Consider the following 14,124-nt stretch of genomic DNA (forward strand, 5'->3'; position numbering starts at 1 on the left):
ATCTAAGCATATCAACATTGCTAGCTCCGCATATTCGCTTAATTCTGCTTGGAAACCCGTACTTGTCCACAGGAATCAGCAGACCCCAGCTAATCAATCTTAAGCTATCAAATTGAACTGTAAAAAAATTTTCTTTAGATATTACAAGAAAATAAATTCATAAAACAAGGATTTATATCAGTCCCGGTGGACGTATTGTACTTAGGTAGACATGGCATGATTGCATGTTTCAAGTTCGAAGTCCTTGCTTTTCATGACCTGAATCTTAGCATTTTCCTCAGAATGGCGATATTCTTGCTTGCAGCGAACACATTGTTCCCATCAGATGATATGGAAAGCTGTTAGTGGCAGTCAGCTCAGAGAGGATCCCCAAGGTGTAGATCACGAAATTTACTAACATCGTAAAAGCAAGCTCTCACAGTCCTTCCGCCAAAATATCTTCCATTTAAATCCACAACTGCTTTGATCGCAGATTCAAGTCTTTCAAATTCTATAAATATTCTAACTGCTTCTTCTTCTTGTTGTCCAACCATTTCATATATCATACATCTGTAAATAAAAATTGAATTCACTGACAAGGATAAAATGAAACAAGCCAAATGACAGAGAATTATAGAATTCCATCTTGCTTCAAAATCTAATCTTAAAATAAATCCAGTTCATAGCAAATAAATAAATAGTAGATCTAATCAAACCGATGGAATTGCGCAAACTTACTTTCTAACTTCCCCATATTTGCTGCATTCTTCCGATGTTTCACCTTCTAATTCTTGATCAACTTCTCCAGGCCCAACCATGTTACGAAGACAAACGACCTGTAGATTGAGCATTGATAAACATAGAAAATATGCCTTATTTATACCATTAACCAAATGTGAAAAAAAAACAGAAACAAGTAAAAATACCTTTGTAGGATTCTTTAACAAATTAGCTACACTTTCTTTTTCTTCCTGTTCCCTTTTCTTCTCTTCTTCAAGTTGTTTTTCAATTTGAGAACTTGGTATGATTTTACCTCCTCGTTTACTTGTCTTCTCAACCTATTATAAGACAACATACCAAAAGAGAGACTTTACTTTTAGGAAAGCTAATGCTTCTTTCCAGATGATTCTATGCAATCATAAGTGTTGCTCCAGGTCAAACGATTGGCAAAAAGGATGTACTTAAATGGCTGCAATCAGGGATGAGCAGCCTTGAGCATTTTCTGCACTATTATATTGCAGTACGGCACACTATCCAAATTCCAAGAATTCCCTCCATTTGGTTCAATAAAACAAACACTCCATGCGTCTCACAAACGAGGGGCGTGTGGCACCAAATCAGATCATGCCATGCTTGTCTCAATAATAATCTAAATTAATCGCAGCCGTCATGTGATCAAAATTGCCGTTTTTCGGTAAAAACTTTCGTATGCCAGGATAAAAAAAATTTTTCTTCTGTAAATTGGATTATTTTTTCCCCGGGGAATTCAATGATGACGTTATTAGATTGCGTTTTTTTGTAGTATTTTGTGCAACTGCCAACTTCATTATACGATATATGAAAGACAGCAATGTACAAACGTCTCCCAAAAGAGGGGTGTCTGATCATCTGTAAAATGGGTTTCTCTGTAACGAGACAATGTCACTTGATCTGTATAGTGTGCTGTACTGTATTGGTAAACTTTTGGAAATATTTTCTTTTGTGATTCCCAAAAAGATTTTACACTAAAAATAGCCCCAAATTACAATTCTCAACTAATAAATTAATCTTGTTTATTTCATTAAATTTTATTGAAACATCTTTGTATCGAACACGGAAAATGTGACAAACCTGTAATGCATGACTGATGCCCCTGTTTCCTTTTCCAAGACCCAATCCTTCTTTAAATCCATATTTTGTCATGATTTTGTGTGCTACAGAACCTGCCATATTTCGTGCAAATTGTGTTCCAGCTCCACCTACAAGTAATGCATCAAGTGTTCACTATTATCGAATAATTGGATAGGAATTCTTTTGAGGAGGAATATCAATTAAGTAAAAATATTATAATTCCCTAATACTATTAGTGAGTCATGAAGGATAAAATTTACTTCATATAGTCTTCTAAAAATAAAATCTGAAATTTCTCTCTACATAAATTACACCCTGTTAAATTTCAATCGACACTGACACAGTTTCTATATGGCTAAAAATGAGGCCTTGAATACACAAACACCTCCTAAGCCAATAAGTATTTACTGTTAGTTTAATGAATTGGACTAGAATTTTCGTTTAATATACGGCTTGTTGAAAAATGAAGATATTGAAACCTGCTAATGCTAGAGGAGGCGGTGGAGGAGCAATTTCAGCCTTTTTATCTTCTTCTATAAGAATAGTTGGAGGTGCGATTGCAGCTTTACTTCCCTGGGTCATTCTGATACGTTTTTCTCGTTCGTAATCATCATCTTCTTCATCCTCGTCAGATGCAGGTCGTCGCGAAAATCCACTTCCTGGCCCACCAAACCTACCTGTACAACAACAATGGTTACATATATAATATTTCGCTTTCATGAAGTCATCATCAATGTATGTTGGTGCCATAAAAGGAGTCAGTCTCATAGTTAGCTGACTGTTTAAGCCCACAGTAACTGAAGTTCACATAAATTAATTTCAAGAGTGTAAATGATGGTTAGAATATGTCTAAGCACATAATATTTATCTACAAAGTAACAATTGCAAGCATGTCTGGAACCTGATCCAGAGTGGGTAAAATATGAATTTTCTATCACTTTCCGCATTCAAAATCCCCTTTTTCTTAGAACTATTTCAAATTGATGTGTATGTGTATGTCATTCAACTCCAAGAACTTCGAATATTAATTGAAGCACTATAATGTCAGTAAAGATTAGTAGGCTTTTGATTACTTTTAAACTCTTCTTTAGAGTGAACACAAGATATTTGTGATCACTTAAGGCTACTATCCATCAAAAATTATTGATTCACTGATTCAAGAAAAACTAATATATGGGTTTTAAAGTATTCGCAATATCACGAAAATTGTATTAATCCTACCATGGGGTGCTCGATCATCTCGTCTGTTATCACGATCCGAATGTCTTGAATCTCTTCTTTTCCGTCTGTCCTCCATTTCTCTCTGCCTTTCCTCTTCTCTTTCCCGCTGACGTCTTTCTCTTCTTTTTCGTGTAACTTTTTCATATTCATTCGGATACCTAGGATCGTACTCATCTTCAAATTGATCAAGACTCTCTCCACCAAGAAACGGACTAGGCTTTGTATCCACTAGCTATATCATTGAAATGCAAAAACGTTTAAAATATGTTGCTTAGTAATATACGAACTTATGAAGATAGAACATCTATTCTAAAACTGCACAGCTCAGCAGCTAGAATCACGAACCAATCGGTAAAAGTACCTGGAAATTTTTTATTTAAAAAAGAAATAATCCACAACTTTAAAACTAACTTTGTCATCATGGCTGTAATCAAGCTGTTCTTCTGTTTTTACTGCTTTATTCAAATTAATCACAGGAGCAACAACAGGGTTCCCACTTCGAAACTTCTCATGCTTTGCCTTTGTTAAAGCTGCCTTTTTTGCTTCAAGTTGAGACTTTAGCATTGTGAAACTGGAAGACCACCCGGTTGCTTTTTCACCTTGATTACTATCCAAACCTAATCCATCATAGAGAGACATTGTTCTTGCGTTTATATATAGGCCTATTCTGAAAACATACCAGAGAATGAAATTATTTTGGACATTATGCAGTTATGTGTTACAGAATCACCCTGCAAGTCGAAACCGTGTTGTCAAAATGGGAGGAACACTCTTGAACATTGAAAAAAACATTTATGGTCATACAATTCGACAAGTGCAAGTATTCTGTGGCGTCTGCAGCTGCCGCAAAACCATGGCAGTATTTCCATACCATGGCCGCTACAGCCAAACCTATGGCTACTGACTTTTTAGCTGCCACAAGCACAAACCAATGACGAGCTGCCGTTACCGCGGCAGCAAATTGAAAGCCAATGGCAGACCACTGTGAAGCTAGTAGCAATTTGACCTTTGTGTGCGGCGAAGCGGAAAGGGTAATATTTAAGGCAGAAATGGAGGCGCGTGTCAGAATCTACACCCAAAAAAATGAAGATAAACGAAATTAGCATACTATTATGGGAAATATGTTTATAATTTGGGAAAAATAACAAGTATATAACCAAAATTAAGAATAAAAGCTAAAAGCTCGATTCTAAAATGAAAAAGGCTTAGGTTCTAGTTGTGTGGAAAACTTCAGGTAATCTTCTTTAATGGGAAATAATCAAATCGAATGCCTCTTGTGCGGAAGGGTGTGCTGCTAGGCTTTGAAAATTGACTAAATTAGCTTTTTTCGCTATACGTAATTTTCCAAATAAGGTCATTTTCGCTATGAGAATACCCCAGATTCTAAAATAAAAAAGGCTTAGGTTCTAGTTGTGTGGCAAACTTCAGGTAATCTTCATTAATGGGAAATAATCAAATCGAATGCCTCTTGTGCGGAAGGGTGTGCTGCTAGGCTTTGAAAATTGACTAAATTAGCTTTTTTCGCTATACGTAATTTTCCAAATAAGGTCATTTTCGCTATGAGAATACCCCAGATTCTAAAATAAAAAAGGCTTAGGTTCTAGTTGTGTGGCAAACTTCAGGTAATCTTCATTAATGGGAAATAATCAAATCGAATGCCTCTTGTGCGGAAGGGTGTGCTGCTAGGCTTTGAAAATTGAATAAATTAGCTTTTTCAGCTATACGTAATTTTTCCAAATAAGGCAATTTTCGCTATGAGAATACCCCAGATTCTAAAATAAAAATGGCTTAGGTTCTAGTTGTGTGGCAAACTTCTTTAACATAAAAGAATCAAATCGAATGCCTCTTGTGCGGAAGGGTGTGCTGCTAGGCTTTGAAAATTGACTAAATTAGCTTTTTCAGCTATACGTAATTTTTCCAAATAAGGCCATTTTCGCTATGAGAATACCCCAGATTCTAAAATAAAAAAGGCTTAGGTTCTAGTTGTGTAAAAAACTTCAGATAAACTTCTTTAACATAAAATAATCAAATCGAATGCCTCTTGTGCGTAGAGTGTGCTGCTGGGATTTGAAAGTTGCCAAAATTAGCTTTTTTGACTTTTGTAAATTGCATAATTTTGTTTGTACCATTTTTATAAAATTATCGTGTATTAATGACACGATTGCACATAATTCTGGAAATTTGTCATCTCTTGAATAAAAAATTAATATTTCGCGCCACCAATATAGAAGAGACGTTATGCTGATCTTCAAAATATCCAAATTACGATATAACGATAATGTACGACATATAATAACCTGACTTCTGATTTCAGCGCCAGTGAGACATATTGAAACAAAACAGTTTTTACGTTCTGTTTATTGCATGTGTTGAAGAATTTGCTTTATACTACAAAATGCATGTGAAACTTCTTAAATTACTAAGACATATTATAATGAAGTTTAACGTTTGTTACGTAATACAATACACAGTTTGAAACGAAGTAAAGCACTTTTACGGCTACGAAATGTTGTAATTTAGTAGGCTGGTTTTGAAATATTTTTAAAGTTATACAAAAATGCTCGGGGCTCTTGGTTGAATTAACACTTTAGCCAAATAAGCAGCGCGCATAAAGCATCACGGAATGGGCACCATATAATTTTTTATCGGTATCACAGTGTTTAATAATGTAAATCGAGTTGGTCAGACGATTTGGACCTCAACTCAATGGCTCGGTTGATATTGCTTATTTCTCTTAGTTCGTGTACCATCTTGCACCTCTGTATAAATGTTTGCAGGCATGAGAAGTATTTCCAAAAAATGTCACATAAATTGAACATAACTTAGCTTTTAATTGGCAGTTATTACCGAAACCTATGCAGGTGACATGGAACACTCGTTTCGTTATATTTTCAAGCTTATATGAATACGTAATCTAACATTTTTTGTCAAAATATTTGTCCTGATCAATTTTATCAGCCGAGTATATTTAATTTCGACAACGTACTATGACAAATGAAACTGCATAGGCGATCAAACCGCCGGGATGCTTTCCACTCTGTATCCTAAGTTGCCGTCAAATATATTTGAATTTATTGCTTATCGTGATGTACTTCGTGATGTATTTCTTCCACAGCCTGTCTACAAACTTAATCATTGTTCTCTGTGTGGAATTTAGGACTCGCCCATGTTTTACGCCACCACCCTTCAATAAGCACAAAACTGTCATTTCACCCTTCAATGAGCAAAAAAACGAGATTATACGCACCGCTGCGCAAAATTAGAAGAAGGTTTGCTACTAGCTTCACAGTGGTCAATGGCAGGTAAAATTTTGCTGCCGTAACCACGGCAAGTGGACCATGAAGACAGGGCTATCCCTTATGGTGACAAATATTGAGTTAGTTGGTTAGGATTTGAGTAGATATAATTCCGCATGATTTATACCGGTACTTATCAGCTTATATTAGTAGGGTGGCTTAGCCACTTTGTGGCCATTAACTTCATTGATTTAATAATAATTAATGCGGAAAATTTAACGAACCGTGGCGATATTCCACACGCGCTTTCGTCCACTAGTCCTCGTAGCTCTGCAAAATCCCACTCAAATTCCATAAACAACGAAAATACGACCAAAAAAACGACCTAGGGAAAAAAACGGACCAAATTTCTATGTCGTCAACTACCCATTGTCCTTTTGAGAAAGCTTGGAAATCACTAGAAATATAATAGATAAAATGATGAAACTTGGCACGTTGGTAGGGTTGTGTTTCCTTTGACCATCTTTAAAGTTTCGCGTTTGTGCAATCATGTGTGCAATAGGGCAGAGCCATAATGGCTCTGAATCACTGAACTGGAAATATATATTTATATATCTCTGTGCTCTGAATAGGGGAATAGACCTCAGTCATTCAAAACCCATCCTACGCGCGAAATAGAGGTATAAATTTATTGGACACGAAATGGACATAACGATCGTTTCAATATTATGTTGTTCTTGTTGTTTGACACAGACTAACACACCTAGTGAAAATATTAAAAAACCGCTTTTCTATTTGATTACTGGACCAATTGCTTTGAAATTTTTAGTGGTTGAAGATGAAATTTTTCTCCAGAAGGCTATTACTTTTATTTATTTCAAATATTTCTGTTAGCTCTGTGAGATTTGTTTTTGTTTGCTATGACGTCACCGAACGTTCTGCGGTCGCATAAGCACTCGATTCTTCTGATCACGTGCCATCGAACGTCGGTGGTTCGTAAAGAAGTCCTTGCTGTTTGCTACGATTTTTCCTTACGCGGTCTTACCGGTACTACTGTACTGCAATAAGGTTGGTTTTCCAGCAAATCTAGCCTACCGTATTAGTTAATTTTGATAAGAGCAAAATCGGTTACACTGAACTAACTCGTATGCTAAAAGCGGGGCTTGCATTCCCTGTTATAACCACGACAGTCTCTGCGCTGTACCGTAACCGTACCGTCTTAGCGGATGCTGGAATTGAAAAGTTTTCTGTGGGGACGGTACGGTACCGCCTTAGCGAAAGTTGGGAATTGAAAGTTTTTTATGGGGACAGTATTGAAAGTTTTTTTATGGGTGCGATACCGGTACCGGTAGACTGTCAGACTTAAAAACAAACCCTACCTAATACAATACATACCCTACCTAGTACCGTAATAGAGTAGAGTTATCAGTGAAAATAAGAAGAGTCTATTTTGTCGTAACTTTGTCAATTTTACCATAGCTTACCGAATTCATTTACTTGTAGTGCGTCTGCAGGGAAATTCAATTATTGTCTCTTCTTCTTTATTAATGCAGTAATGAGAATGTCTGTACAATTGCGATACTTGTTCTCATATTTTGCTGTTTTGTTACGTTTTTTCTGGAAACACCACAAATGCAGAATTATGCAAAGGAAGGAGCATTACAAACTTTACAAAAAATTTCAACATGCTGACATGTGCAGCAGGTAAGTGTAAGGGCTGAGCATATCAAATGTTTAATAGTGAAATAAAGTCAGTTCATTACTGGTGCCATAACCTGATACCTGCGGTAAAATTAACGTCTAACCTAACGTATATCTTTTTATTCTCGCAGCTGTCATGTTTATTCTTTTTTCATTACAGTTTTGCTGGAAACAACAGAAATATGCTACGAAAGAAGCATCTTAACTTATCCGAAAATTTTTAACATGTGGCGCATGTAAGTCTTGATGCCAGAGCACACCAACTTCATTTCATTTACATGTTTACTGTTATTTTATTGCAGTCAAATTACCTTAGTCCATTTTATTTGTATTCCTGCAAGCTGCAATGTTTATATTCATTTTGTTGCTTTTTTGTTACAGTTCTGCTGTAAACACAGAAACAACAAATATGCCAAGAAAGAAGCATTACAACTTTTTCAACAATGTTCAACATGTTATGAAATATGGTCGCGGTTTTATCAATGCAAAAAATATTTGCCGGTTTAACAGCGTGATGCAATTATTGCAAATAGTTTCCGTGTCCATATATTTGAGCATTGCTCTCTTGTTTTGACTAGATTATCAGCAGTAGACGATAAAATAATAGATAAAAACAAAATAACTGATTATGAATCGGGAAAGCAAACATAACCTAAGCAAGGTTTGAAGCGTACAAATTTTAAAATGGAAAAGTATTGATAAAAGAAGTAGTACGTGTTCGCTCACCCAAAAGTATAAAAAAATATTAAAGCACCCACGCACACTCATCGAAACATGATAAGGTTAGAAGTTAAAAAAGCGAGACTTAAAATCAATTAATTTACTCGGTAAAAAGAAAAATATAAAAACAAATTAAAATATGAATGAATACTTTTGCCACACCAAATTAATAATTCCATGAGGATTGCCATATTGGATACCGAATTAGTCAAAAACAGTTATATACTGTAGATAGAAAAATATTCCTCAAAAGATATCGTCAAGCTGATTATAATTGGAGTCACCTAATGCCAAATTGCCCGATCAGAATTGCCAAGCTGGATGCATGAAGAGGTGGGCTAGATCTGCTTCACTCACTAAATAGAAGCCAAATTAACGTCCAAATTATTTTAAATACTATTAATCAAAAGTACCGGCAATTATAATTAAAATTAATTAGGGTCGTATGATACAGAGGTATGAAGATTGGTTACGGGAATATATAGGTTGTTAAAGGTTCAAGTAAGATTTCTAAAGTCGCGGATTATAGGCAAGCAAATTTAATTGAGGTTGTTGATCACTTCGTGATGGACAAACCGCTACCTTTCAGGTCTTTCTTCTTACCATATATTAAATTTTTTGTCGATCTTCTGACAAATTTAATATTGATAGGGTTCTTCGGGGATTTTGACCTCAACTTATGGGTGATGTCGATATCGAGTTTGACAATGGGACTGTCAAGCTCCAAGTTGCTGTTTAAGGATTTTACAACGAAGTCCTCAAACTGTTCGTATTTCGTTTCTGGCACGGATTTGCTGTCATGACGAATGATACACTTTCTTCTGAAACTTTTTGACGTCTTCAGATCTGTTGCCATGATCTTCTGGGGCTGACAGTTCGTCTGATCGTTCAAGCAGCTTTGTCTGATCGTTTCAGCAGTGGCATTAATTAGTATCAGTAGTTTATTTTTACACATGCCGAAAATACACATTGTACAAATAGGATAACGAAAAATGCATTTCAGTGTGAAGGAAGACGCGATAAACCAGTAATGATTATCGAGCAGCGTCACCTATAAGGAAATCGAACATCCAAAGGAAAAAAGTCAAATATTAAGAGAATACGGAAATAAAATACATTGAGGCGACCCGAATCTCGTTTGTAACAAAGGAAGCAAGCGACTTCAGTCAGGGTGACCATGTCAACCGCCGCTAAGAAACCTGGTTCGCCAACTTCGGTACGGGCCATTGTTTTTTGGGGCAGTACCTCATTCGGAAGACATTAGCAAACAATATTATTGAAATCAGGATCCGAAAGGGGTTTTAATCTACACTTATGAAACTCTACAGTGGCATGGCGACAGGGTGCTGAAGGCAAATTCATACAAGAAGCAGTAGTACAGTAAAAGAAATCAACTAAACAAAGGTAAACATAAGGGTCTAGTGAAGTAGCCTAACCGCCGCAATCATCTTCTCTGGCCGGTTTGTTACTGTTTTTCGACTGTCAACAATTCTTTCGGTATCGGTCCGTCGCATAAAGCACGTTTGAATTTGTTGCTTGCCGAATTATAGTAACGACGGCATATCTTAAATTTTCAAGAAAAATATCACTCATTGTGATGCCTAAACGCGGGCCTCCAACTACTTTAACACATGAGGAGGAAGAATCATTAAAAACATTTTTTAAGGACATGCCAAAAATGAACTCAGGATAGGAAAGAGTGACGTGAGACATATGCTGCTCTTGACCAAATCTAGGTGAATGTATTTATTCAAATAATTATTTATTTAGTTGCTTCAAACGGTGAAAACATTTTAGATTTACCAGGAAAGCATGTGAGGTATTTCAACAATAATCTTCCCAGTGATTCCAGTTGGTACGGATTATTGTCTCGTAATCCTGACCTAAAACTGATGTCAACTGAGAAATTGTAGGTGGCGCGAGTCATTGCTGGTTCCGAGTGAAGGGTAACCAGTTGGTTTGAACAGTACACGACAATGTTGGATAAAAATAATATCACGAGTGGAAGCTGTGTATACAACTGCCACGAAAGCGTATTATCCTTTCAAACGAAGGCCGGTAAAAAAGTTGTTGCCTGTAAACGAATGCAACAAAACAACACAACTCTCAGTACTGATTTATATTAGTGCCAGCAGCAACGTTCTTTCACCTTACATAATTTTTCCCGTCAACCGCATGAATCCTTCTCACGCACTGGATTTTTTCGAGGGAAGCAGATGTCATGAAATCGATAAAGGTTGGATGACTAAAGATTCATTCTATGACTGAATGGAGGAAACCTTTATACCTAATTTACCCAATAAGTCAAGAAGAGGGGCCGTCGTGCTTCTTCTTGACGATCACACGTCCCGCAAAGATTTTTGCACGAGCACGTAGGCCAGAGAGAACAATATCATTCTTTACTGTTTGCCTGCCCACACTACATGTGGCGTTTGGCCTCCAAACATTGGAGCTGTGGATTTAGAAAAAGCTTTACCGTCCACCATATTTGTTGACGATCAACAATCTCAAAATCCACAAAGCCTGAGGTCCACAATAATTTTCAACATCAGATCTGGGAAGTGAATGACTGAGATTATGGACGTAGGAACTGTCTTGGATACTCTCGACGTAACTCCAATGTTGCTTGCTGACCCAACGTCTGTTGAAAGTAAAAATATAGAATCTCTAAGAGTGTTGGCGTCCAATGAACTACTAGACCAGGGGTCACCAAACTTTTTTGACCGCGGGCCGGATATGACTCAAATTGTGTTGAAACGGGCCGGATGAATATTTTTGTCAATGCAATACAATAAATTCACAAATGTTGGGAATATCGCAGAATATAGATCGAGAACATTCTAGGAAAAAAAATTAACATGATTTCCAGACATTTCCATTTCGAGACAACTATCCTGAGTTTAGATGTTATCAAAACGTTGCTGTCATGAATTAGAAATGTTATAAAATCCGCGGCAAAAAATGTATGCATCACGTCTGCTAAGTACCGTTACGCCGTGTTGAAATACCGCTTATAAAAACGACTGCCTGCTGTAGCTTGGAATTCTATGAAATTTTGACATAATTTAGATAAAATAAACAACTATTATCTGGTATTTGATTTTTTCATTAGCGCATAAATTTCCCAACATTCGACGCTTTTAAAAACTACGCTCCAGTTATACGTAGAGCAAATTAATGATATTGTCTATGGACACCAATAAAATTTATGTGGACGTGTGTATTTCTTTCCTAACTTGATACAATTTTTATGAAGTTCGTACAACCAAAACATCGTTAATTATTACCCACAATGAACCACTGTCAAACTATCATGCACTCCAGCGTTTATTTACGACGATCTTTTGGCGGTGTCAATGACCGTTGCCAGAATAAAATCCTGAAATAGTCTCAATATTCCATAGATGTGACGCACAACAAAAGATTAGTGATTGATATGTGTTATTTTTCCATATTTAGTTCAGTTCTTATCAAAAAAGTAATACATTCATTATGGAAAAAATTGGCCTGTCGGGCGGTACTAAAATTCCGATATCTCCGTTATTTCTTGATCATTTATTATAAACTTGGTATTGTTTTCTATTTTTACTCAGATCTTCCCACTGGAGCAGTTTTTATTTAAATCGGATGAACTTCAATTTTTTTGTAACATACCTACATGAATATCCGCATTAAAGCAGTACAAAAGTTAGTGTGGCTTTTGAAATTGAAGCAGTACGCGAGGGATTACAGTACTGTTAGCACAAAATGCACATTCGACGTTTATTTCAGCACAAAAAACAAACAGTTCCGTCGAAAGCACGCGCCACGAGTGTACAAGTGTATCGCAGAAAACGTTACGTACTGGTAGTATTCAAAGTTGCAAAAACGAAGTTTTGTTTTACAACCACGACTGAAAATCTGTCAGGGTGACAAAAGTATCTGAGCGGATGCGGAAAGGCCTATTATTACGTCACTTTTTTGCATCTTGTCGATTGGCCAATGTTACGAAATAAACAAGGACGACGATGCTCGTGAAAATCTCCCTTTGAAAAAAATTTAGCCATTTCTGTGTGTTATTGCAGACCGGATAAAATGACGCCGCGGGCCGGATAAAATGACGTCGCGGGCCGGATCCGGCCCGCGGGCCGTAGTTTGGTGACCCCTGTACTAGACCATGGGGTGTCGTACTCGGATTTTCTTTTGTTTGACGGAGAGCAACCTGAAGAGACGCTTACCACCTTGAATATGTCTGATATGCAAAATGACGACCAGATGTTTACATCACGATCATCCGAATTTAGTTGTAATACATCAGATGACGTTAAGCTAAACCTAAATGATCAGAGTATAAATGCTGTAACATTCCCGGCTTCTAAAATGTACGAGTGTTTGTCACCAATTAATTCTAAGTGCAGAAGAGCTTTGGATGCGTTGGGAAGAGATATAAAACGACACTGTTTGAAAAGAAGTTAGAGTGTAGAGACATGGAAGGCAGTGGGGTTTATATCGCATGAAGACACCTGAAGTTAGAGACTTTGAAAGAACTAGAAATAAGAAGTTTTTGTGTTGATACGGTTTCGACAAATTTGCCTAGAAAATAGTTGTTTAAAATACAAGAAAAAGCCCGTGAACAATTTCAAAATTATTCCTCCGTATAATTTGTCCTCTAATCGAGATTCGAGATAAAGGGTGCACTTGAGAAAAAAAGGTTAGTTGAGGAACAAAAAAGAAAAAGGGCGGACAGAAAAGAGTTAGGAAAAATTCAAAGATTAGAAAAACAGGAAACTATGAGATTAGATAAAGCCAAAACTATGAAGAGAAGTCGGAATTCGTCTACAAAACAAAGAGAAAAAAAGAAGGAGGATTGCGCTGTATGTAAGTCAATGGTAGGTCTGATAAACCACGCTGGATTGCGTGCGATAAGTGGTTTCATCTACACTGCACGGAGCTGATTCCATTGCATCAGCAGTGGAGGGACTTCGTTGGTTTTGCTGCAAATGTTTTAGAATACATTCTAATGCGACTATACGAGCAATAAAAAAAATCTTTAAAAAAAATGTTAAAGTTGATTGTGTGTCTTATATTCTTATAGTAACATTTTCATTTATCAGTAAACAAAAAGTACACCAATGGTCATGTTTAAATCAAAACATAGTCTTTAAAGAAGTGCGAGTGATGTACGGAATACGCTGAAGCGAAATGTTTCTAACATATGACGCAGAAAATTCAAAATATCACATATAACAAGAGAGCAATGCGCAAATATATGGACACGCAGAACAATTCCCCAAAAATCATATGCGGTGACTTACAAGTACCTGTATAAACAGAGCACCACATCACAGCAATCAAACAGACAAAACACGGTGGTCGCAAATTGGTTGACAAAGACATTATCGACGTATTGGAAATGCGCACCCCCCTATTCCCCCTCCTTTGAATGTAAAAACGCAAA

At 36.7% G+C, this 14,124-nt stretch overlaps 1 protein-coding gene across 1 annotated transcript; it reads right to left on the reverse strand.

Moving 5' to 3' along the window:
- Nucleotides 1-90: 90 nt before the first annotated feature.
- On the reverse strand, nt 91-3,720 carry LOC120342262 (splicing factor 45-like). Its single transcript, XM_039411024.2, has 7 exons — nt 3,442-3,720; nt 3,031-3,262; nt 2,289-2,486; nt 1,810-1,937; nt 906-1,037; nt 718-815; nt 91-549 (listed from the first exon to the last, which is right to left on the reverse strand). Exons 1-7 carry the CDS (start codon nt 3,667-3,669, stop codon nt 357-359), a joined length of 1,209 nt encoding a protein of 402 aa, XP_039266958.1. The 5' UTR covers nt 3,670-3,720; the 3' UTR covers nt 91-356.
- Nucleotides 3,721-14,124: the final 10,404 nt, after the last annotated feature.

The sequence above is a fragment of the Styela clava genome, chromosome 3 (assembly GCF_964204865.1).
Source record: "Styela clava chromosome 3, kaStyClav1.hap1.2, whole genome shotgun sequence".
NCBI lineage: Eukaryota > Metazoa > Chordata > Ascidiacea > Stolidobranchia > Styelidae > Styela > Styela clava.

Coding starts and splice junctions, on each gene's coding strand:
- LOC120342262 (XM_039411024.2), bottom strand. CDS start 3,669: ATGTCTCTCTATGATGGATTAGGTTTGGATAGTAATCAAGGTGAAAAA. Junction 1,038..1,809: donor GCATCAGTCATGCATTACAG/GTTTGTCACATT, acceptor GTCTTATAATAG/GTTGAGAAGACAAGTAAACG. Junction 816..905: donor TGTTAAAGAATCCTACAAAG/GTATTTTTACTT, acceptor CTCAATCTACAG/GTCGTTTGTCTTCGTAACAT.